The 23,474-nt window shown below is 37.9% G+C and overlaps 1 protein-coding gene across 1 annotated transcript in view; it reads right to left on the bottom strand.

Moving 5' to 3' along the window:
* The window catches only part of csmd2 (CUB and Sushi multiple domains 2), a 287,362-nt gene that overhangs the window by 46,350 nt on the left and 217,538 nt on the right, over positions 1-23,474 (bottom strand). Inside the window, exons 38-47 of the mRNA XM_058378138.1 lie at positions 23,295-23,413; positions 22,942-23,011; positions 20,699-20,815; positions 19,367-19,576; positions 17,998-18,186; positions 14,428-14,605; positions 11,639-11,784; positions 11,465-11,545; positions 9,510-9,623; positions 1,676-1,864 (exon numbers count right to left, since the gene is read on the bottom strand). Of these exons, the coding sequence (XP_058234121.1) occupies positions 1,676-1,864; positions 9,510-9,623; positions 11,465-11,545; positions 11,639-11,784; positions 14,428-14,605; positions 17,998-18,186; positions 19,367-19,576; positions 20,699-20,815; positions 22,942-23,011; positions 23,295-23,413 (1,413 nt within the window). The remainder of the gene's footprint in view (positions 1-1,675; positions 1,865-9,509; positions 9,624-11,464; positions 11,546-11,638; positions 11,785-14,427; positions 14,606-17,997; positions 18,187-19,366; positions 19,577-20,698; positions 20,816-22,941; positions 23,012-23,294; positions 23,414-23,474) is intronic.

Here is a 23,474-nt window from a genome sequence, read left to right as displayed (position 1 = left end):
AGCTCATGCAGCACTAAACTGGAAGAAATGAACTCAATTCATTTTAACATTTGATACAATCAAAGAAGACAGGAACAAAGAAAAGAAGAACGTTGATTGTGAATCTTTTCCTCTTTGGCCACTAAACAGTGATCTTTTCTTGCGTTAATGGTGCCCATGATGTGCTGACCCTCTGTGTATGTGCATTGACCTGTTGGCTCTCTAATCCACTTTCTAATCTCACCCTAAATGAAAGCATTTTGACCCATAGTGTGGGCCATGACCCACTGGCTGCCCTTGCGCCATTCTTACAGACTAAAGCAATTTCCGCAGCCTTTTCAAGTTTGGATGTCATTGTGTGACTTGTGTGAAAAAGCATGCATCTCTCCTACCTGTCTCTTTTGCATCACAGACACACAACTACACCAGAAATACGCAACGACTTGGCAGATTCACCTAATATGTTTGGTAATTTATTCAGTGAAGATATATGATGCAAATTTAAATCAACCACAATAACGTGGGATGTGTCACCCAGCAGTATTTTGGAAACAACCTAAAACTAGTATATGTAATTAAATGTTTACAGTAGACGTATCCAGCTTTTAAATTCTTGAATCCGAAGGTGTTGATTAGTTTTCTGTAACAGCTTAACTCTGACAATAGGCTCTGATAGGCTCTTGTCAAGAATCCCCCATTCGCACCGAGCACTGTGAGCCAAGCTGTGCAGCCTGCAGCGCTACAGCGTGTTTTCATGTTTTAATGTGTTAATTTTGTTTTCATTGCCACATGCGTTTGTTTTGATTCATGTCCTACCTCTGCCCATTTCTTGTCTTTGGTTGTTTCCCAAATGTGTCCTTATTTTTCCTGCACCTGTTTTCAGTTTACCCCTTGATTAGTTTGTTCATTTAATATCCCAAGTGTCTTCTGTGTAACACAAAGTATATCCATTTTCCTAATAAACTGCCGGACTCTGCACTTCCTTCTCTGAGTTTCAATACATGACATCTCTCTCTCTCTCTCTCTAAAAAAAGGATTCTACTAATGTGCTTTTTTAAAGTCATTATTTCTATACTAACAGCTCACACATGGGGACTGTTGCGCCACATAATACAAGGCTTAAAATAAACAGTTTGCATAGATTGTCATGACATTTAAAAAGAAAACCTGTAATTTTTGATATGATTAATGATGTTTGGTTAGGTAGTTGCTTATTTAAGACGTTTTCAGGACAGATGATCTTTTTTCTTGTAGACTGCATTTCTGACAAGCTGGATTTGAATTTGTGTTGCGTCTCATTGGCTTCAAGAGATAAAAACAGACACTGATGAAGGCATGACTGCACCAGTTATAATAAACTGAAAAGTGTCTTGTCTTGCAGATGTTCCTTAACAGTAAATGTAACTACAAATTGTTCTGTTTGGTAGATTTTTAGATTAGAAATTGTAATTGTGGGTAAACCTCTGTGTGTGGCCTGTGCTATAAGGATACATGGCTTTTATTGCTTTCATATTACCCCACCCCTTATTTATGATTATTTTCCTGTAACATAATAAATATCTTTTATTATTGTACACATGACCTGATTTCCTCCATAATTCAAAATCATGACTTTTGGCAAATGAAGAAGAAGAAGAAGAAGAAGAAGAAGAATATACCATTAGTGATAGGATTGAAACCCACTCAATACACTCACCATCAAAGATTTCAAGCTCATCAAACTGTCTGCTGGTCTGGAAGTACTCAATAGTGAAGGAGATGTTGTAGCCTGGCTCCACTTTCACGACCCAGGAGCAGGACTCAAAGTGTGGGAAGCCGCTGCCTGGGGACTGACTCAGAATCACACCTGTCGAGGCCGTCAGCACCTCATTCATTGGACACAAGACTGGGAGGAGCAAAGAGACAGAGAGTGAGAGAGAGAGAGAGAGAGAGAGAGAAAGAGAGAGAGAGATTACTTACAAACACATGCAAATTGCAAGTCTTGCAAAGGCAATAGTCACAAAGGCAGGTCATCAGTGATGTCTAGACCATTGAGATTAGATACTGTCAGTCTAATTTTAAGTAGCAATAAAACACTTTTATTAAATGATTTGGAAAGCACAAGGAGCAGATTGATGAAAGGATCGATGCTGAATAATGATCTACTGTGAAGATAAATGCAATATTAGTTCTTTTTAAATGTTATTATGAGAAAGCCAGCAGCCAAGCCTCTGTACAACTTAAGAGTCAGTTTAAGTTCCACCACTTTAGCTCTCAAAGCAAGACCCCTGATGTGGAAAAAAAGAAAATAATATTTGACAAATTTATGTCAAGCTCTGTTTGCATCAAGGTGTGTGTGTGTGTGAGAGAGAGAGAGAGAGAGAGTGTGTGTGTTGAGGTTTGAGTATATTTAATTTTAAAAAGGTATAAACTTTTGCAGGTGCTAAACTCAAGTCATTTTGGGAGTCATAAGTCGGATATATATGTGCAGCAGTCGCTGTGAAAAAATACTGCTCAGCCTGTATAATAAGTCTCCCCGCTGTCTGGAGCACTGATGCTTCATTTATCCATTAGCCTGTTTAGTTATAAAAGTGCATAACTTCCCACACATACTTTCAGAAAAGGATTAACTGACATATCAAATGTGGAGGACTTTCTTATGAGTTTCTTCGGCTTGTGATGAAATGGGAGACATGATTGGTTAGAAATCATTGATTATTTTTCTGTAACAACACAGAACGGATTATATTAATGCACTTATTCAAATCTATTTTTTTCTATAGTGATAACATATACAGGGCCTGCATAGTGGACGCAGCATGTAAACAGATAAGAACAAAAACAAGCAAAAAAAAAACACGCTTAATTATTGATATGATTAACTTTTTCCAGTATCAGTCTCCAGTATCAGTGCTTTGTAAGTCAGATCAAAAGCTGTATCTTTTCCGATGCAGGGAAATGTTTAGGACAGAAAGCAATGCAGTTTCTTGGCAACATGACAAGCTGAGCGAGAGAAAGAGAATAGAGAGAGACTAGTGAAGGAACGGCCTTTTTATAGTAGCTATAGTAATAACAGGAACTTACCTCAATGTGTCATCCTTTTATAAGTAAAGAAAAATATAACTGATGGCCAACTGTTTTGTTATAGGAGTAATAAAACACTTCACAGGAAGTGGTGCTATAAATTTGGGGTGGTAACAGCATCATACCATCCCATCATTGATTATTTTCCTACATGATCTGTCATGCTTTATTACTTACATTCCATGCAGCACACCAAACTATAATGTACTGTACAGACATGACACTTGTTCAGTGTACTTGTGAGGCCATGACACTTTCCCACATTTATCTTTTGAATGATCAGGCTTTATGCAGAGCCTGATCTCATTATTTCACATTGGTATTAGCATCTCTCTTATTTACGCTGTGGCTGTCTGAATAAATAACTACATGGAAGGATAAAGCCTCACCTCTGAAATGTTTTTAATATTCCATCTCATTTCTCTTGTCACAGAGGCTCTAAACTATATTCTCTGAAGCGAACTAGAAGCTGGAAAAAATGTTACCATTAAATATTCATGACACCGGGATTTTGGAAATGAACTATGGATTTTCCATTTCTTTACTTTCTAAATAAATCTCCTGGAGCTGCAGAGTGCGGATAGTGTGAGTGTGATTGGGTTACTGCTATGATATCCACATGTTTGGAAAAGGTTTAGGGTAAAATTGAGTCGAATGCTGGCTACTAATTCCTTTCATCTATTTATGTGGGTAATGAAGGAATACAAATATTGATCTCATAAGTTTAGTAGGGGAAGAGACTAAATGCTCCATTAAATCCAGTCACTGACCTGTGCATCATCCTTTCAAATAATCCCCATTCTTTGCATGTTGCACAGAATCAAGTTTCAGGGTAGAGACCTGAACTTATGTTGACAGAAAGACAGCCTGTTTCGCTGGATGGAATAGTGCATACAGCCCAAGCCTTCTGTCCACATGACTGCATGAGGAGGTTTATAAAATATGTATAATATCTATCTATCTATCTATCTATCTATCTATCTATCTATATATATATATATATATATATATATATATATATATATATATATATATATATATATATATATATATATATATATATATATATATATTTAAATGGCAGCATTTGACTTCTCATACTCATCATAATTATGCATAAATAGATTCCGACAATTTTGACAGACTGTACCTAGTTCTAGAATTAGCAAAGTTTGCCATGGATACAAGGTCTATAAAAATAAATATACAGATGAGTTCATGATTGGGGTGCAATTTGCTTCCCACTGAAATTACATTTCACACAAACACACACACACACACACACACCTATCTCTCTCTGTCTCTGTCTCTCTCTCTCTCTTTCGCAAAATATATGCAAAACTATATGCATGTAAAACAAGGCGTAATGTGTACTTCACTGCCTGTGTCACATTAACTTAAAACAACCATAAAACCTCTCTACAGCAGTTAGAAAACAGCACATTATAACTGGATTTCACCTTCACATTTACAGCATTTTGATAACTTTGGTATTACTGTGTGAATCAATTTAACATCTCCTGCTTGAAATATTCTTTTCCAAGAGGCAGCCATTGTAAGGTGAAATGCAAATCATAAATTTTTAAAATAACATTCACTCAAGCCTATTACCCGAACACATTCACCCCCTATAGAAATAATCCAAATATCCCGCGTGTTCAACAAGAAGCGGCATCTATGAATTTCCCGAAGATTACAGGAAGCCAGAAAAGTCATCTGGGTCATTTTTCTGTTCTTTTTCTCACCGTTTTTTTCAATGATATTAAGTGTTGAAAGTACAACTCTGTTAACCAAATTATAGATTGATAAAATATTAATTAAAAATAAATCACTAATTAAATTAATAAATCATTAGATTGCCCTTAATTTGTTCATGTCATTTGAGTGGATGCAGATCAGCCATATTTTGCTGTGATCTTAAAAGTCGTACTTAATTGTAAAATAAGACAATAATAAAAGTAATAAAAAATAAATAAATAAATAAATAGAAGTACAATTAAATTTAGAAATATGTTACATTTAACATTGTACAAACTGAACAATCATTGATTTACTTTGACGCATTTCATTTATGAGAGTAAAATACAGAGGCCTATGAACCTCTGTGAAGCTCAAAGGGATATAAAATGTGCACAATGTTTCATTAAATTACAGAGATAATCATAGTGGCACATGAATGCTCATGCTTGCCCACCATCTCTGCATAAAGAAAGCTGTTTTTCAGGTAAGCATCAGCCACATGATTCAGAACCACAATATTTACTACATACGTAGGTTTGTATGAGTTCAACTGTGCTGTGGACACTGATGTTGTGACTACGCATAAAATTTACTAGATGCAATCCAGGAATTACATAAGCAATGGACACAGTATTGCATAAAATACACAGAAAACATGTACACTAATGACTACTCATTGGATCTCATGCTAATGATTACAGCTGGAAAACTGTTTTCATTTGGAAAACCATATTAAGACTCCGATATTATAATTTGTAAATTATGATTCAGTTATGACCTTGGCCTATAGTAGAGATTTGATAACAGTATTAATAATAATAATAGTATTAATATTCTGATTACAGAATAAATTAAATTTCTTGGAACATAAAATGGTCATCCTTTAGACTTCACTGCATGCACAACTCATCTAGGATGACTGCTAATTAACATTTTCCTCTAAGCAAGGGTCAGCATTTGGGTCATCTCTGATTTGAAAACTGTTGACAGAGAAAAAAAAGAGTTGACAACACAAACAGGGCATGTAAAGACGAATGGACAGGAGTCATTTATTCTCCCAGTGTCAAATTCAAATAAGCTGAGTCTCATCTGGCACTAGTCAAAACATGGCACTAGTCAAAACAAACCTTAAAAAAGTCAACTGATACACATAAACCAATTTATTAAGGTTTAAGCATTAAAAACTAACTGTTTCCACCATTCAGACATTTTATCAAGAGCCCTACGTTAATACATACCACTTTCACCATCACAATGGCCATGTATTAAATATAAAATCTACACATGCGAGTTCGGCCATCTTCAAGGAAATATGTGATTCAGGTTAACAAGGTTTATTAAATTGTAGAACACACCATGCAGCAAACAAACTCCTCACTAAACACATCTTTATTTTTGGAGGTTTCTGCACCAGTGGCATGGATTGCTTTCTATTGATTTCACCACAGGGGGGGCTTTTAGCTCTGTGGTACACTATCTATAAGCTAGATGTTAAGCTCTGAGTAGTGTATGTGATGGCAAAGGGGGAAAAACTAATTCACACACACACACACACACACACACATACACACACACACACACACACACAGCAATACAAACCACATAAATTGGCATATAATTAATATGTATGTCTGTGGTTGTTAACACAAAATTCAGAACCGAAGCACTGAACTGAAAAACGTAAAAAAGTCCCAATATTTATAATTAGAGACCAAGGTTCAGTTAACAATCAGCAGTTAGTAATTAATTTTTTGTTATGTGGGCTTATTTGTTAGCTATGGATTGAATAAGCAGTCAATGCAGGTGTATCTATTTAACCAAAGTAGCATTAAAATAATAATACTCATGCTGAATTGCTTTTTTAGTTACTTAACATTAGTTAGAGGTGTTACTGTGGCTTGTTAATGTTAATTAAATAATGTCAGCATTATTAAAAATCTCCCCGTTTATCCATCGTAGCTCTCTATGTAGCCATCTGCAGTTATGATTTGTCTTCAGCAGATTTGGCCTGAATTTAAGACAAAACCTGGCAAGCCTTAAGCATTCCACTTTTTTCCTCCGTTGCCATGGCAGTGTGACGGCTAGCACTGCTTTGCTGCTCAGTTGAACACCAATCCATGAGTCTGGAGACATTTGGGGGGAGTTTGCATGGGAAAACCTCAGCGTCAGTGTGACTGCAATGCTCATAGGTGGCACAGCTGCATAGAATGCAATTCAGAAACATTCAAGCAATGTTAATTCACAATCCTATCCTCTGGACTTTGCACAATGCTTTACTTTGCACAATGCATTTCCAAGGTTTCTTTGGAAGATACAGGTATCTGGGGCTTTTTGTGTGTGTGTACTATGTGTCAGTAAAAGTGGAGGTCCTTTCTGTTAAGCAGAGATAGCAAACGGAAAGCACTGATGACCTGGAGGAAGATGAGAAATCAGGAGAATGATGAGAGTGTACAGTGAGACACTGTGGAGCGTGATATGGGGGCAGCTGCAGCCTGGCTATCTCTTGCATTTCAATGAGCTGTGCCTCTTTCTCCTCTCACCCCCTTCCTGTTTCTACTCTCCTACTCCCTTTCTGTTTGTGTAGTAGCCTTTTTCCTGTTTGTCTAGACCTTTTCTAAAACCATATGACTTAGCTTGGTAGACTGAGCAATCTTCTTTTATATGCTTTTTTGTCAATGCTTCAAAAAACTAACAACAACTGAAATTCAATATACTCTGTACCCTAAAATTCTTTCAGCAACCAAACCGTGAGCTGAAGAGTCTCTGAAAACATTATAACATTTATATTCACTATATCCCTCCTGCTCTGATGAAACATTGCCTTTATAGAGTGTCTGACAACTGAATAGAATGTGTGTCACATGGCCATGATGCCCTTCGATATAAAGCCCTATTCACATAGCTGGCGTGATTAGCTGTCACTATCCCCTAATTAATGATAAGAAGAATTCCTCAAGTTTAAACCCAGCTCTCTGGAGGGAAGGGTGAGAGGGTCATGTTTGAGACTGCACTAAAGAAAAGCAAATCAGGCACTCCTACACTCCTTCTCTCTTCTCTCTCATTCTCCTGATCCCTTCCACCCTTTGGTCCTTGTAATACCTGCCTATGCTAGAAGTGATAACAATTCATTTGCATTTATTAGGCTGTGTCTCTTATGTAGACCTTCATCAAAGCCTGAAAAAACAGCTGCAATCTTTCCTACGATGCACTGTCAATAAACAGAAAAGACCAATCACTGTTCATGCACATGCTGAATGAGAACAACCACAGGAAGAGAAACTGTGTGTGTGTGTGTGAGTGTATATATATATATATATATATATATATATATATATATGTGTCTGTGTGTGTCTATGGGCATGTTTTTATATCTTAGTGGGAACCAAATGCCCTAACAAACACAGTAATATTGTACAATTTATATTTTAAAGACTTTTTATAGATTTATTTCAAGTTCTTGTCACACAAGTCATAATTTAGTTGGCAAAAAAAAAACCCTTGCATCTTAAAGATTTATAAATCTATCTAAAAACAGCTTACTAGTTCATCTTATGAGAATAAATTGATGCTGAATCACATACAGTAATCCATACATTTAAAAAAAAATGGACTTCACAGCAATCCTCCATTAATTAATCTGAATTATTCATGAGTGCTTCCTATAAATAATTCAGGCTTATTTGGTGTGCTTCGGACAACCGAAGCCAGTTGACAAAAGACTAAGTGAGAAAACAACCGTCTAATTCTAAACACTGAACACTCAAGTGTGCACGGTCATGACACTGAATGCAAGTACTCTTATACATAAAAAGTAATTGTTGTTCAATTAAGTAGAACTTATTCTACTGACATGCTACACCACTGTGAAGAAGCAGTCTAAATTGGCATTTGAATGAATGCTCCAGAGTGAGTACATCATTTTTCCGCTCATCATCTACTGAATTACATGTACAACCAGTGCTGTGGCTGATGCTACTTTACTGAGATAGCAGAAAAGGATGAAAAAAACGAAAATAATACAATGACTCGGTAATCATAGTAAAGTGTTTAGATTTGGATTGTTAATGCTGAAAATAGTATTATTTTGAATCTTCTTTAAAATATTGATTATGAAATACAACACGTTCTCACATTATCTGCACTTAAACTCTGCATAAAAACAAGAATATCCAGAATGTTTTACAATTTATCTCATTTTATACAACTGAGCAATTGAGGATTAAGGGTCTTGCTCAAGAGCCCAGCAGGGGCGGCTTGAAGGACCTGGGATTTGAATTCTCAACCTTCCAATCAATGGTCTAACACCTTAAACCACTAAACTACCACTTCCCTTTTTGAAATGTAGAGGACACAAGAAATAATGCTAATAATAATAATAATAATAATAATAATAATAATAATAATAAGAAGAAGAAGAAGAAGAAGAAGAAGAAGAAGAAGAAGCATGTTCATCAGAAGAACCTCATCAGTAACTAGAACTGCTGCACACATTCATTCACAGATTTTCTGAAGATTTCTCGATGCTGCTCTGCCCTGCAGCTCAACTGGGTTAAGGTCATGTAACTGGGCAGGTCAGTCCATTCAAGATAGCAACATGTCCTTACTCTCTAAACACTTCTTGAAAACCACTGAAGTGTGTTTGTAGTCTACTCAGACTCCTCAGACACTACTCAAAAAGACTAGACAGGCACTGTAAAATGTTTCAAAAATATAACACCAACCCTTACCATCACAAGAAGGTGGCGGTCCTTCAAACTCCAGGTGCGTGCCCAGACGGCAGGTTAAGATGCTGTTCCCGTTGAGGTGGTACCCTGGTAAACATCTGTAGCGCACTATATCACCTGTAGAGAGTGAGAAAATGAAACGTGTTAAAATTCTGGCTTTGAAATTTGATTCGGATCTCAGTGCAAGCCTGGCACCCTTAATAGACAATCAGCTCCACAAATAGATCAGACTGCACAGATCAACAGCAGCAATGACCGGTAATTTCTGTCTTGCCCAAGGCTTAATGAAGTGCATTTCCTATCACTGTCTGATATAATGACCGTAAGGATACTAGGAGGGATAAAAGGACAAAGGGAGACTTGACATGCCTGTGCTGCAGTGTAATTAGGGAAACAGCACAGCACAATTTTCATTCTAACCTCACCTGAGATTGCAGAATAGAGATTATGCATGAAATTAGTAACAGTGACAGAGCAGAAAGAGAAAATAATACACAGGGTCTGTTACACTATTTGTATGCATAAACAAATTGAATGGATTTAGCAGCATATTCATAATATATCGTTTAATTCAGGAAATGATAACAGACTAGCTAACAGACGATAATAGTGTGTGTGCATGTGTGTGTATGTGTGTGTGTGTGTGTTTACTACTAAGACGACCGCCTTTTCTAAAGCAGTGAATTAAGCTAATGTAGTGCATAATCAATGATCAAAACAGCAGAGAATCAGAGCGAGTTAGTGCCAGAGATAGAATGCTGTTTAAACCTCCACGGAGTCCTGATTGCATGATGAATTTGCATCGGCCCTTCCACAGAGTCCCTTACACGAGCCGTTTGTGTCAGAGCAGGGTTATGATCTGGTACCCCACTCTTACAGTCTTATTCTTTCTTTAGTCAGAATAAAATATGTTTGTTGAAGTGATAACTTTTATGTAAAAAAAAACACATTAATTATGCAAATAGAACAAAAAGGATAAAAGTATGTCACTTTGCATATTAAGTGGCACATAAGTAGAATTTTTGCCTTACAGCTTGGGTGATCCTGAGCTCGGGTTAATGCTCAGGTGTCATGCTCAGTGTTCCCAGCATAGGATTCTGATTCACCATGTTACTGACAAGGATAAAGAGGATAATGAAAGATGAATGAGTGAATAAATTTCATATGAAAATAAATAAATAAATATCTAAATAAATAATATATATATATATATATATATATCGGTTTTGTCTTTAATATTTTAATTAATTGTATTCATTTGTTATAATACACACGTGGTTCATCAAAACGTTGTTTCAAGAAACTAAGAAAAAACTCAAAGACTAGTGAACTATTGTGTAAGTCAATTCTGAAGCATTAAACACAATGCCAGTCGTCAACAAACTCCTATGAAACAGTTATCCTCTCAGCATAAATAATTGTCATCTAATGAAACGTCTATGCATAATGCTCCATTTTACTCAATAAGTGCATTCTGTGCAACTGGGATAATCAAAATCAGGCTTATTACCAAAATCAGAGAATAGAAAAAAAAAAAGAAATGAAGAAATATAGGATAATCATGCTGTTTTAAGCAACACAATGAGATCTCCTGTTTTGAATTCGGTATGAACCAATTTGCCAGCTCTGGCAATGAATCAGCATATCAGCACAGCCCTCTGGGATTTGTTGTGTTGGCGGTGAAGCAGCTTTTCCTCCTCAAAGTGAGTTCTGGAGGAGGGAGTGTGTTAGTGCTGAGGGAGGTGTGTGTGTGCGTGAGTGTGTGTGTGTGGCTGCTTCTGCTATTCTGGGAACATTATTAATGAGAGGCGCTCAAGCCTGAAAATGAACTGGCAGTCTGCTTCTATGTTCAAAATGTTCTGCGTACATTGGCAAAGGCCACACACTCATATGCCTCACATGCTCAAGCCTGGCACCCTTAATATTATGGTCTGGATGAGAAAGAGATGAGCACTAACCTATTTTGAACTCTTTGCTGGCCATCAGGATTTCTGCATTGGGGATGATGGGAGGGGGTAAGCAGAACTGGAGTCTGTAGGCTGGAATGAAAGCAAGGGAGAAAAAGCTACAGTGTAAATGCATTGAAAAAAGAAGAAGTCTGCTTTAATGTGAAAGTAGGAATGATGAAATACCTTGGTAGTTGATTTTGAAAAGTCCGCCTTTTTCTGAGTTGCTTCGGAACCGAATGAGGATCTGATTGGATGTGCTGCTGGGTGGGTCATTTGGCTCACCGTCTGTAAACACACCAAGCTTTCGTGCGTTCTCCTGTGGTCCGTCCCTGCGGAGAAAGAAGAGACACGATTCAGTTTTCCTAAGCAGCTGAATTCTCCTAAATTCTCCTAAATTTCAACTCACAATGCTCCATTCTATCTGATATGATATATAGCATTTTTATAAATGGAGTGTGTATCCAGCCACACGGATTTCTCTGCAGATTAACGCCTGCACGTTGAGGGAGTATGCTCTATAGCTTCCAAATTCTCAATCTTGGCTTCTGCTGGCTAGAACTGAACGCTGAATTACTTTAGGAACTTACCCCTATCTTTCACATCTCTCCATGCAGCTGGGGCAATTTGGCCATTTCCCGATCCCAATTTCAACTACAGTCAGTCAGTTTAAAAACCATCTGTTGGTGTCTCTCTGAGTGTGTGCTAGAGATTACACTCTCTACTGTGCATTCAGAAGAGCCTTTCTGGCTGGAGGATTGCTGGGTGGCTGCAGCAGTCATGCTGCCAGGATGAAGCTTTTCCCTGGCTGTATTCACCAACACTTTCAACACTCAGAAAGGGGCATTTAATTACATCACACCTTAGTTTGTTGTAAACATGACTAAGTGCTGTACTGCAAGAAGGTACTACAAGAGCATTGCATTGATAATGTACTCCAGAAAAGCAAGATTAATCAAGTGAGGGCCATAGCTTCCTCGGTTAATAAACAAACCAACAGATATCGTCCCTTGCAGTTTTAGGAAAATGATAGTGTGGCAGTGTTTTATTTCTCTTCCACAGCAATGTGCCAATAATTTTACTTTTTAATAAATCCCCATGTATATTTTAGTGTAGTTTCATTGAAGCAACACACACAATTTACAATTTACTTGACAATTTACAGTTACATTTAATGCTGTGGAATGTTTCTAAGACAAATTAGTTTCTGTTATCACTTAAACTATATGGTCACCTGACCATCACTCCTATATGTGCTTATTGAACATCCTAATCCAAAGCTGTTCACACGTTCCTGTAATAATAACCTCCAGACTCTTTTGGGAAAGCTTTCCACTAGACTTTGGAGTGTAGCTGAAGGGCTTTTTTGCTCATTCAGGTATAAGAGCACTGATGAGTGAGTTTGAGTGAGGAGGCTTGTGGTGCAGCTGTTATTGCAATTCATCCCAGATGTCTTCATTGGGGTTGAGGTCAGGGCTCTGTGTAGGCTACTTGTGTTTTTTCACTCCAACCTTAGCAAACAATGTCTTTATGGACCTCGCTTTGTGCACAGGAGCCTTGTCATGCTGCAACATATTTCAGCTAGGCCTGCGAGTTCAAATTGAAGGCAAATACTGTTGCTACAGCACATGGAAACTTTATAGACAATTGTACACTACGACTTTGTTCTAACAGTTTCTCAGGAAGACGCACATATAGGTATGATGGTCAGGTGTTCACAGAACTGTTGGCTATACAGTGCATAAACTGTCGTTCCCTAGCTAGCTACTCTTTTTTTCTCTTCTTTTTTTGTGAAGTTAATAAGACAATAAAAATGCTCTCTCTCAAGTCTCATAAATGTTTCCTTACGAAAGCTTTCCCATATCAACCATTGTACAACGGTTAATTCCAGTCCACTAATTTCATTGGTCGAACAGTGGGATGTTTCACTGTTTGTGTCTGTGCTCACCACATAAAATACCACTTCCTAGTTGCTTCAAACGGTTACTACAGTATTGTAAGCGACATAAACATATGTTTTGACATAAACTATGAAAGCCATGAAGGGAAGCCAATTTTATTGGATGTGCATTCAGCTAGGACAGCAAAAATAAAATGTTCCTAACTCAAACATTTGAGTCTAAAATATCACTAACTCAATATTAATTTCTTGTTTATAGCACTGTTGTGTATAACAGTTACACTTGTCTCTACACAGAATCAAAGCTACACCAATATTTAGAATCACTGCACTCTCGCTTGTGCAATGTTGCATAATTATATTATTTATCTTTTTATTATTAGGCTTAGATTTTGTCCCACATACAACTCTTTGTGCATGAGCTGTTACAGGAGCAATCTCATTAGTATAAACCAAGGGGACTGAGAATTCAGCAAACACTAATATATGATTTGGATAGTATTCTGGCGCGCCTTAAGACTGTAAGAATGCGCTAATAACCTGTTTCAGAGAAGCTCAGAGGTTAAACATGTGATAGTGCCACAGAGACAGATGTCCTTGAAATTGTTATCTTATACTTTCCACAGGACAAATAGAGAAGCTATGATGGTGATGAATTATCCCCTGAACTAAAGCTTTGGCTGCTCACTTGTCCAGCAACCCATTAAAGCACAAAAGAAAGAAAGGGGGCATGAAAATTGTAGCACTGGAAGCAGCTATGGAAACAAATGTGAGACAAAAATCCTTACCAGCCTTTCAAATACAATTTATTCTCATGGAGAAATTTGTAGTCTGCACTGTTGACTGATTGTTGTGGATGATGAGCATGCCACATAATGCTGTCTTTGTTTATAAGCAGGACAGAGAAAATAGTTATGGACATGACAGCACTATACCATCAGAGCTGTGCGCTGTATCATGACACTGTCTAGTTCTAGTACTAAAGGATTTTAAAACAAGCATAAGCCATGAGTAGTCAAGTCAAGTCAAGTAGTTAAGCCTGAGTAGAGTCACCATCACCCAGCAGGTAGCTCACCATACAGTAATGAAGTCATGGGGCCCGTGGACCTGCAGCAGGGTGAAATTAAGGCGCACGCCCAATCCAGGGGCCACTGTGATTAACCACGTGCAGTCTGCAGAGCTCGGGTACTCCTCCGGATAGCCAGGAGAAAAGATGGTTCCGTTGTCTGATGCAATACTCCCTCCACAAGGCGCTATAGGGCAAGAGGAAAATAAAATAAATAAGACAGCATGAATAAGAAATTCCACAATAGCAAATTCCAAGGGGAATCAGAGAAAAATGGGAGTCTTCTCTTTTTTTTCCCACTCTTTCCCTAATGTGACTCACTGTGGCCTAGGATTAAGTAAGAAAGCCTGTTAGCATGCTAGGTCTGGGTATGTTCTAGGGAGATAAGAAAATAACCTTATCCAGGGGACAGGAGAACCGAGAGAGAGGTGGAATGACATAGATACCGCCTTACACACAAACCCTTCGGGCAACAGAACATGGCTAAGGCAGGGCTCGTTTCCTCTTTCTGCTCATGCCCCATTTCCGACTGCACTTTTAAAATCTCTGTGCCTAAAGCCACACTGCACTTTTCCAGTATTTGAATATCCTGGCCTGCCTGAAATTAAATCCTGATCCTACACCTCAGTCTTGCTGGAGTTGTGGGGAAGCAACCAGTCTGAAAGCAGGACCTGGATTCTTTATAAAATGTACCAGTCTCTTCTACCTCAATACCACTATCTTATTTGTGACTTTTTTTTTTTTTACATTCTTTGTTAATTCCTAATGCAGCATGCTCATGCCCTTTGCCTAGCCTGTTAAATGAAGTATTGATCAGGGCATTGATCAAAAGTACATCAGGCTACTGAGCAAAAACGTGCAGTGATTCTATTGATCAGTGCAAGGCTGTGTAGAGGAGAGGGAAGAGGCCAGAGTTACAGGAAGGCGATTTGCTAACTTTGGTGACTGAGTCATTGCAAATGGAGAGGATAGAGGAAGAGGAAGGGCATGCAGGAGGATGAAGACAGGTGTGAACATGGTGAACATTGATCACACTTGTCATGCGCAGTAGAGGAAGTGCAGTACATGACAGCACACACAGAGCAAGTCCTGAATCTAATCTATTATGGAGAGTGTCCTATTAGGGAGATGTGTCTGTCAAACTAAGTCTGGCAGAGAGAGAGAGAGAGAGAGAGAGAGAGAGAGAAAGTGAGAGATGGAAAAAGGACAAGAGATGGCTTACGTTGACTTATAGCAGCTATCAAAAAAATGTCACTTTCTTCTTAAGTGCTCTCTAAGCATTTTCAGTATGTTTCTGATCAATACGCAAAGACCAAGGGTGAAATGCAATAATGCACAAACTGTGCCAATTGCTATTGATTTGTCCAATGATAAATACTGCAACCTTTCTGGATAGTGGAAAAAAGTTTTAAGTTCAGATGTGCTGAGTGTCATACTACTTCTTTCCATTTTCCTTTTGAGCACACATGGGACATCCAGGACTGACAAAGCAAGTAATTAAACTCTAGAAATCTTAAAGCAAGCACCAAGTTCCTCTCAAAACCTTTTAGTCCAATGAACAAAGAAGACATGAACAGAACCAAGATTCTGTTGAATATAGAACAGGATATCAAAAGTTGAATGTGAGTTTTAAACTGTCTTTTTCAAGACTTGATCTCAATAAAATCGTAGCTGAATTCTATAAAAATACTACGCTAACGTGCTCTCTATGTCGTATTATCTGTAGGTCTGATGAAAGACCTAGAATTAAAGAAAAAGACTGCATTCTGCTAATGCCATCCATTAGCACGATTCAGGTGAATTTTCCTGCTGTCCTGTAAATTTCACATCATCCTACTGTATGCTGGCTTCCTATTGGTGTCTTTTGTTTATTTAGAATTGGTAGCTTCTAGATGAACATCCTAGCTATGGTCACACTTTTAATACATGCCTTTAATACAATGCCTATTTTTGCTTTAAGTGGAACTAAATCAGCCGCTGGTGAGCTTAGAACCTCAGCAAGCATTCATAGTCTGACTCACAGCTCTTATGATGTCTCATTATTGTGTTTAGTGCCTACAAAATTAGGCCAAAAACATACAGTATAAAGTCATGTGCATTATCAATCACATTGCTGATCAGTTTTGTCTCTGTGTTAACAAATATTTCACCCTGGTTGCTGTTGTGGCTTTACATAATCTATAGCACTGGTTACATTTTTTTTTTTTATAAATTTATATTAAAATTACAAAGGTGTAGAGATAAATTTGTAAGTCTGGTGAATAAATGAAATAAATAAAAATCAAAATAACAGTATTGCTATCACACTACTGGGAATATGTGTCAAAAATCTACCCGCTGGGGCAGAAAATGGCCGGACTGTACACTTGACTGTGTTGACATTGAAAAACATCCGTCTGCTCTTTTAAAACTTGCTTTTGCTATGTAAGCACTCAGTCATTCCAGCATGCCTTGAGGTCCTGCACTAGTATCTCAGTGCATGCAGCATCTTCCTGTTTCGTCCAAAAAAATCTGCTGATGTGACTATAGCAAAATATAGTGGGTTTTTATTTATGGATTCCCTGGAGCCCTGGGAAGCATTACTCTACAACTATGCAGTTATATGCACCAAAAGACCCATAAGAGCCACACTACTTTGCTTAAGAGCAGTGTTCATATGGCTGCATGAATCCTGAACAGGCATAACTGACATAAATATGTATAAAATGTATTAAAGGCTTAATTTCATCTGCCAGAAGGGCTGTTTAGATTATTTTGGTGCTGATGTTTAGATTATTTCAGAATTTTTGGTTTTGTTGGGAACAGTTTATGACACTGTGGTCTGTACTAAAAACTGACTTTGTGTAAAAAACGTTGAAATTCACTTTCATTGATAGATATATATAAATAGGATTCCAGTGTAAGTTAGGCCAAATAGGTCATAACACAAGCTTATCTGTCACACAGGTGTTTATGCTAACATGTTTTCAACATGACAAAAGCAAAAAAACATTAACACAAGCAGTTGTTGTGACAGATAATGCTTGCTGGTATACGCCTTTATAAATATGTATAAGATTTATTGCAATTTATCAATAAAGTAAAGTGTTAACACAATCCTAAATCAATAGTTATGATCTGATAGACCTCTTATTACATTTCTGATGAAAACAAGGAAGTGCTATCTAATGTTATGTGCTAGTTTGAATCGAGACAAGCTACTCAACACAGTTGTATCACATCCTGCCTAATGTCTTACGTGGTTTATTGTGTGCATATGTCTTGTTTGTGTGGTTGTGCTCGATGCTAACTAGAACATCGGCAAAGAAAGCATTGGAGGAAGAGTGTAGTACAGGCTGCATTATGAAATCTAGCTTGCAATTGCATTTTTCTACCAGAATCTCACATCCTGTGGTTTTAAATGTGAATACATGTATATAAATAGACCTTACAGTAATTTAAGGTCTATTTATATACATTACAGAAATGTATATTTTAAATTTAATAATCATTGTTAATTCAACCTATTCCAATCTGAAAAGCAAAAGCACATACTATTTTCTTTCTGAAAATTACTATTAAAAGCTGAATAGACTCTACCTTCACATCGAGGAAAGGGATGATCCCAGGTGCGGGTTGTACCATGTTGGCAGGTGAGGATGGACTGACCCATTAGCTGATATCCTGGGTAACACTCAAAGGAGATGGACTGGCCTACGTTGTATCCAGCACCCACCACCACTCCATGGTGAAAAGGCTCGGGGTCTGAACATTCTTGGAGCTCATAGGCTAAAGAACAACGACAAGCAGACATAAAACCAATCTCAGAAGTCCATCAAAAACACAGCTTGTCAGAGTCCAAGATTGGACGGCTAAGCCTATAATAATGTTTTTGTGATTGCAGTCAAGATCGATATGAGCTCGGGCTCTATACACAGCAGATGTCTATTTTTGATAAACTGTAGGGACTGACTGTACAGGAAGTTTAATGCCTTTTCAGAAGTACAATTCAGCCCAAAGTTTTCACAAGGCTCGGACGGACAGGGTGACCGAGGCTCTTAAATAACATTGCACTCTGGTAATGAACCATTTTGGCACTGACTCCAGGCTCAGAAAGGTCACAGAATGATCACATAAAACAGCAACTGGAATTCTTATGGACTGCACACAAATTGTGCATTTTACTTAACAAAATCTAAGGTCACTCAGTGGTTCTATATATCGGCATGCAGAGTTCATTTCAATAGCGCTCCTTAAAGACATTTCATGAAAAACCTAACAGAGACTGATCTGATTCCTACTTCATTTTTCAGAAAAAAAAAAAACCCTGCACACACACACACACCCACCACAACCAATTTAATTTTAAAAGGCCAAATGCTCAAGAATGTATGCAGGGGTGAGAGACAAGCCAGGGATAAAAATCTGACTAAGGAAATTGATTTCAATGGATCAAAGCATCTTTAGTGCGCAATAAGCCATGCGCTGAATATGAAGTCTGATTTATATGATGATGTTCTCATAATTATGTAAATATTGATAGCGCTTTTCAATTCTGCAAATGTTTATTCCAGCGCCGATTACAGTTGCCCTTTCTGGGATACACTTTCATTTCAGAGTTCTTCTAAGTCATGAGACTCACAGACTATATAACTGAAAGAAGGAGTTCAGGTTCACTACATTTTTACAGCTTTATATAAAGAGGTCTATTACTATAAGTGACTGATTAAGGAAGAATATAAATATCAATGACATTCAATTAATTTCTTTTGTTGGAATGTTTTTGCATGCTGTAGGACTACAATGATGAATTGTAACATTTGTAATCCTGTTGGCTTTGATGAAGTACCACGATAAATATAATACCCTTAGCTTGTTGTTCGAGTCAGATGTACAGATTTATGCTTCATAATGTATGATGATTTACAATCGAACAAACTTGGAGCTTTAGACATTTGTATGTTCTTACCTTGATAATCAAATCGAAATCCTGGTTTGTTCTGGGAATGATCACTGTGGAAGTACACTGTGGTTTCATGGGATGTTGTTAGAAGAGATGCCGGGACATCCTGCCCACTGAATCGTCCAATCACGGTGCTAGTGTCAAAAGGGCCGTTCCTGATCTCCAGAAAGTCATGGTTGGCCTCGGTTGAGAAATTAAGAAACTGTATGTGGGCTCCTGTTTAAATGAAACACAAGATGTTACAAATAGTAATAATTAGCACTTTTATATGATCGTTATCTTGCACACGATTGCAACAGCATCCTAAGCTGGTTTGATATCATTTTCTTCAATCCTTAAAGGATTCTTTGTTCTTTCCTTAACGTTCTAACTTTAACTCTTTTTACCAGAGGCCCAAAAATGTAATTTGCTCCTGTTTTGGTGGTGCTCATGTTCAGCAATGGATTTCTTTGTGATGTCACACTCCACAGTGGTGGTTAATAGCTCATATGAAAGTAGACACTCAGGGCTTTAAGAAAGTTATTTTGTTTTTAGCTAGCCCACTAAAGGCGATACAGTCATTGTAGGGTTTTTTTTTTGTACATAAATGTTTATAATTCTAAGTAGATGGTGATATCAAACCCATTTCTGCTCTGTGAGATGCCCCAAGTGTTTGTCCAAAAGCAGCTAAAATGTGCTATTTTAAACCACATAAATTCTGTGTAAGGTTATCCAAACAGAGGAAAAAAACCTCTCACACTGAAATCCAACAGCGTCCTGACTAATCTTTTATCAGACTTGCGGCGATAAAATAATTCATTTGTTTATACTGAATGGAACACCATTGTATTCGTTAAAAGGGATCAGAAAACGTTTCCTGCACTACCCACAATACCGTTTGACTACCTGCTGTGCCATAAATATACTACCTTGCATTCTGGAATATGAATCAACTCTTTGCTTTCAATTCTATATTATTACGATGGCAATGAAGGCCACTGGAAAGTGGTCAGTAAGACCAAAGCCCTTGCTCTTTTGTTTTTACTCGCTCATCATTAAACCTGACCGTTATCCCTTATGGTTGAATGCATTTTTTCCTCTTATTAAACCACCTTGTAACTCCACTAGACAAGCAACCCCTGTGATGTCAAAGTCACTTACGACCAATAACCTCTCATGGCCATTAAAACAAAAAAGAGAGATCCTCTAATCACAAAGATTTCAATTTTAAAACATCTGAATGTTTCTGGCTGGAGTTTTACTTAACAAATGAAAAATCTTTAAAAGAGTTGTTTCAGATGACTTCTTTTAAATTTCCAAACTGTATTTCATGATTGCATTAAGTATCCTTGTCCTTACCATAGCCGACTGGTAAGTAGATCCTCCAGGTGCAGTCGCTGTTGCTAGGGTAGTTTCCAGGGAAACCAGGACTCAGGATGGTTCCTTCCATCTCTTCTCTGATCCCGCCACACTGTGCTGTAAGAATGGAGGACAACAGAGAAAAAAATACATCAGGGGGAATATGCAAAATTAAACCCACTTTAAAACATTTTCATGCAGGACAGCAGTCTGAAGTGACATGCCCTGGTGTTGTCTTAGTCTCTGTCACCCCTTTTTACAGCTTTTTAAAAAAGTGCTTATACTTTTTCGTTATTTGCGCTAGCTGACCTTTAAAAGGCATCAAAGGCTTCAAGCTGCTTTTGTAGTTTTGATTTCAAACCCTGTTTTCTAGTTTCTTTTGGGAGAGTCCCACACCTTCTCACACCATTCTCTTAGTGCTCTGTGTCTAACCCATCGATTGATTCCAACATCACGTTGATTAAAGCCTTGGCAAGGCTCTGTAAATACAATCCATGATCCCTCATGAAGAACAGAAAAGCTCAAACTGTTCCACATGTCTGGACAATCAGAAGCTCTCAGGAAAATGCTTATGCCGGTGTGAGCCACGGCACTCTCCAGCAGTTCCGCCAATCGTAGCGTGAGACGGAACTAATTAGTACAGAGTAGGTCACAGCCATTACTCATGTTTGTCAAAAGCCATGCACAGCGATTGTGACATGGCATTCATGTTCCCTCTTCTCTCTCACTTTATCTTTAACACACACACACACACACATTCACTCATGCAGTGTAGTGTAACTGTATCTATAACGGACATGGTTTGATTAGCGTTTACTGTTGCACAAGGCCTTGATGTTGTTATTGCAGTGCAAAAGGTCCCACCTGAGAGCTGACTGATAGATGAGTGGCCTTGAGGGCTCTTTAATGGCATGCCTGCCATCATGCAACTGAACACTTCTAAACTACGGGATGGCTTCCATTTGAATCAGACAGATGGCAGCAAAAGCAATAAACTCCTTACTGTCAGAAGCTGTCGGTATGTCGGTACAAACATGTTTGCATGAAGAGTGCTTTATTGGAAGAACCTCCATTTATCAATCCTGGGGATTTTAATGAATACCTTACAGCTGAATCCCAAACTTCTGAAGGGGGGAAAGTTAAGAGACGACACTGGTGTAGCCAGCTTAGCGTGAGAGCTATACATTTACTGTATACCGAAGCATTTTGGGTGGATGAAAGGCAGTAAGTAGTACACGCAACTATGGCAAATATTTGTTATTTAATCATTAAATTATCATTGTTAAATGTAATCACTTTTGTATTACCTAGCCTGCTCGGGGCAAAATATTTTAGAAAATAATTTTTATTCAATTCAATTTGTATAGTGCTTTTCACAGTAGCTTCATAGAAATATAAAAATTCAGAATAAGAATTACAAAGTTTAATATTTAAATTTATAATTATTCCTAATTAGCAATCCAAAAGCAACAGTGGCAAAGAAAACATCCCTGAGATGATATGAGGAAGAAACCTCGAGAGGAACCAGACTCAAAAGGGAACCCATTTTCATCTGGGTGACACTGAAAAGTGGCAAATCTATCTCGGACATTTCATCTTGTAAAATAAGATCTGCCATTTTTCTCCTCATCAGCTATCACTAATGGCATAATTAGTGTTCATTCTAGTCAATAAAAGTGGTAGTCAATAAAATGAGATTAAACAAACTAAGCTATATGTTTATTTGAATGCCATCAGTCAACTATGAAATCATATCCTTCATGGAAGATCCAAGGAAGCAAAATTGACCATGCTTTCTGGCTGAGAGATACAGCGTACTCTTCCTCCTCTGATGATCACAACACTAGCATATTGTGGGTATCTGTGAGCTCAGGTATGCAGAAGAGGATAGATAGTGCTTTACTTTGAGTGTGTTACTCTGCACTGTGATGCAGCATGAGCAACACTTGAAAAAGATATGGTTGGCTTCACTCTTGGTAGTATCATGTGATGGAGATGGAACTGGTATCCTGATAGAACTGGCTAATCGCTGGTACTAAAATGGGGAGAAAAAGTTACATAACAGAAAAAATAATGGAATTATAATGATGAGTCTGTTGAACATCGTTATAGCTCAAATTACTGCGGAAAACTGGTTGTGTTGTATGCTAGTTCTGTTGATCATGCTCAAATAAGCATTTGGAAGTGTTATAAAATATTTTGGGCTAAGGGGTTCAAACATGAGGTAACAAAAAGCTTCATACCAATGCAAAGTGGTGGAGGATAATTCCAGCGCCGCACAGTTCCTGGCATGCAGGTGATATGTGACACTCCCTGCCAAGAAAAAGACATGACAATGAATGGATTTCATCATTTGTTGATTAATCCATTAGTTTATTAACACCAGCTCACTTTCACAGCTTTGTAATTTATGTCTTGCTCAGAGTGCACTTTGAACAGAGCTTTGATCTCATTTTTTGGCCATAGAGAAAAAAGAAGTGAGCCTCAAAGTGAGCCTCAAAGCCAAGCCCTCAAAGCATCACACTATCACACAGAGCTTCAGAAATGCTGCTGTTGAGTGGTTATGTATCGAGTGGTAAACACTTAGCGGGTTCACCTGTAAAGTATATCCAGGATCACACTGGAAGGACACGACATTGTTCATCTGTAAACGCTCTCCCACTTTGAAACCATTCATAGGTATAACAGGTTCAGGACAGCTTGTGAGGGACACCGCTGAAAGAAGAAGGGAAGACATATTAGATATTAAAGAGATTATCATATAGCATGTATTTAG

The sequence above is a fragment of the Hemibagrus wyckioides genome, linkage group LG24 (genome assembly GCF_019097595.1).
Source record: "Hemibagrus wyckioides isolate EC202008001 linkage group LG24, SWU_Hwy_1.0, whole genome shotgun sequence".
Lineage (NCBI taxonomy): Eukaryota > Metazoa > Chordata > Actinopteri > Siluriformes > Bagridae > Hemibagrus > Hemibagrus wyckioides.
Note: the sequence above shows the minus strand (reverse complement) of the source record. Positions and strands in the feature narration are given on the sequence as shown.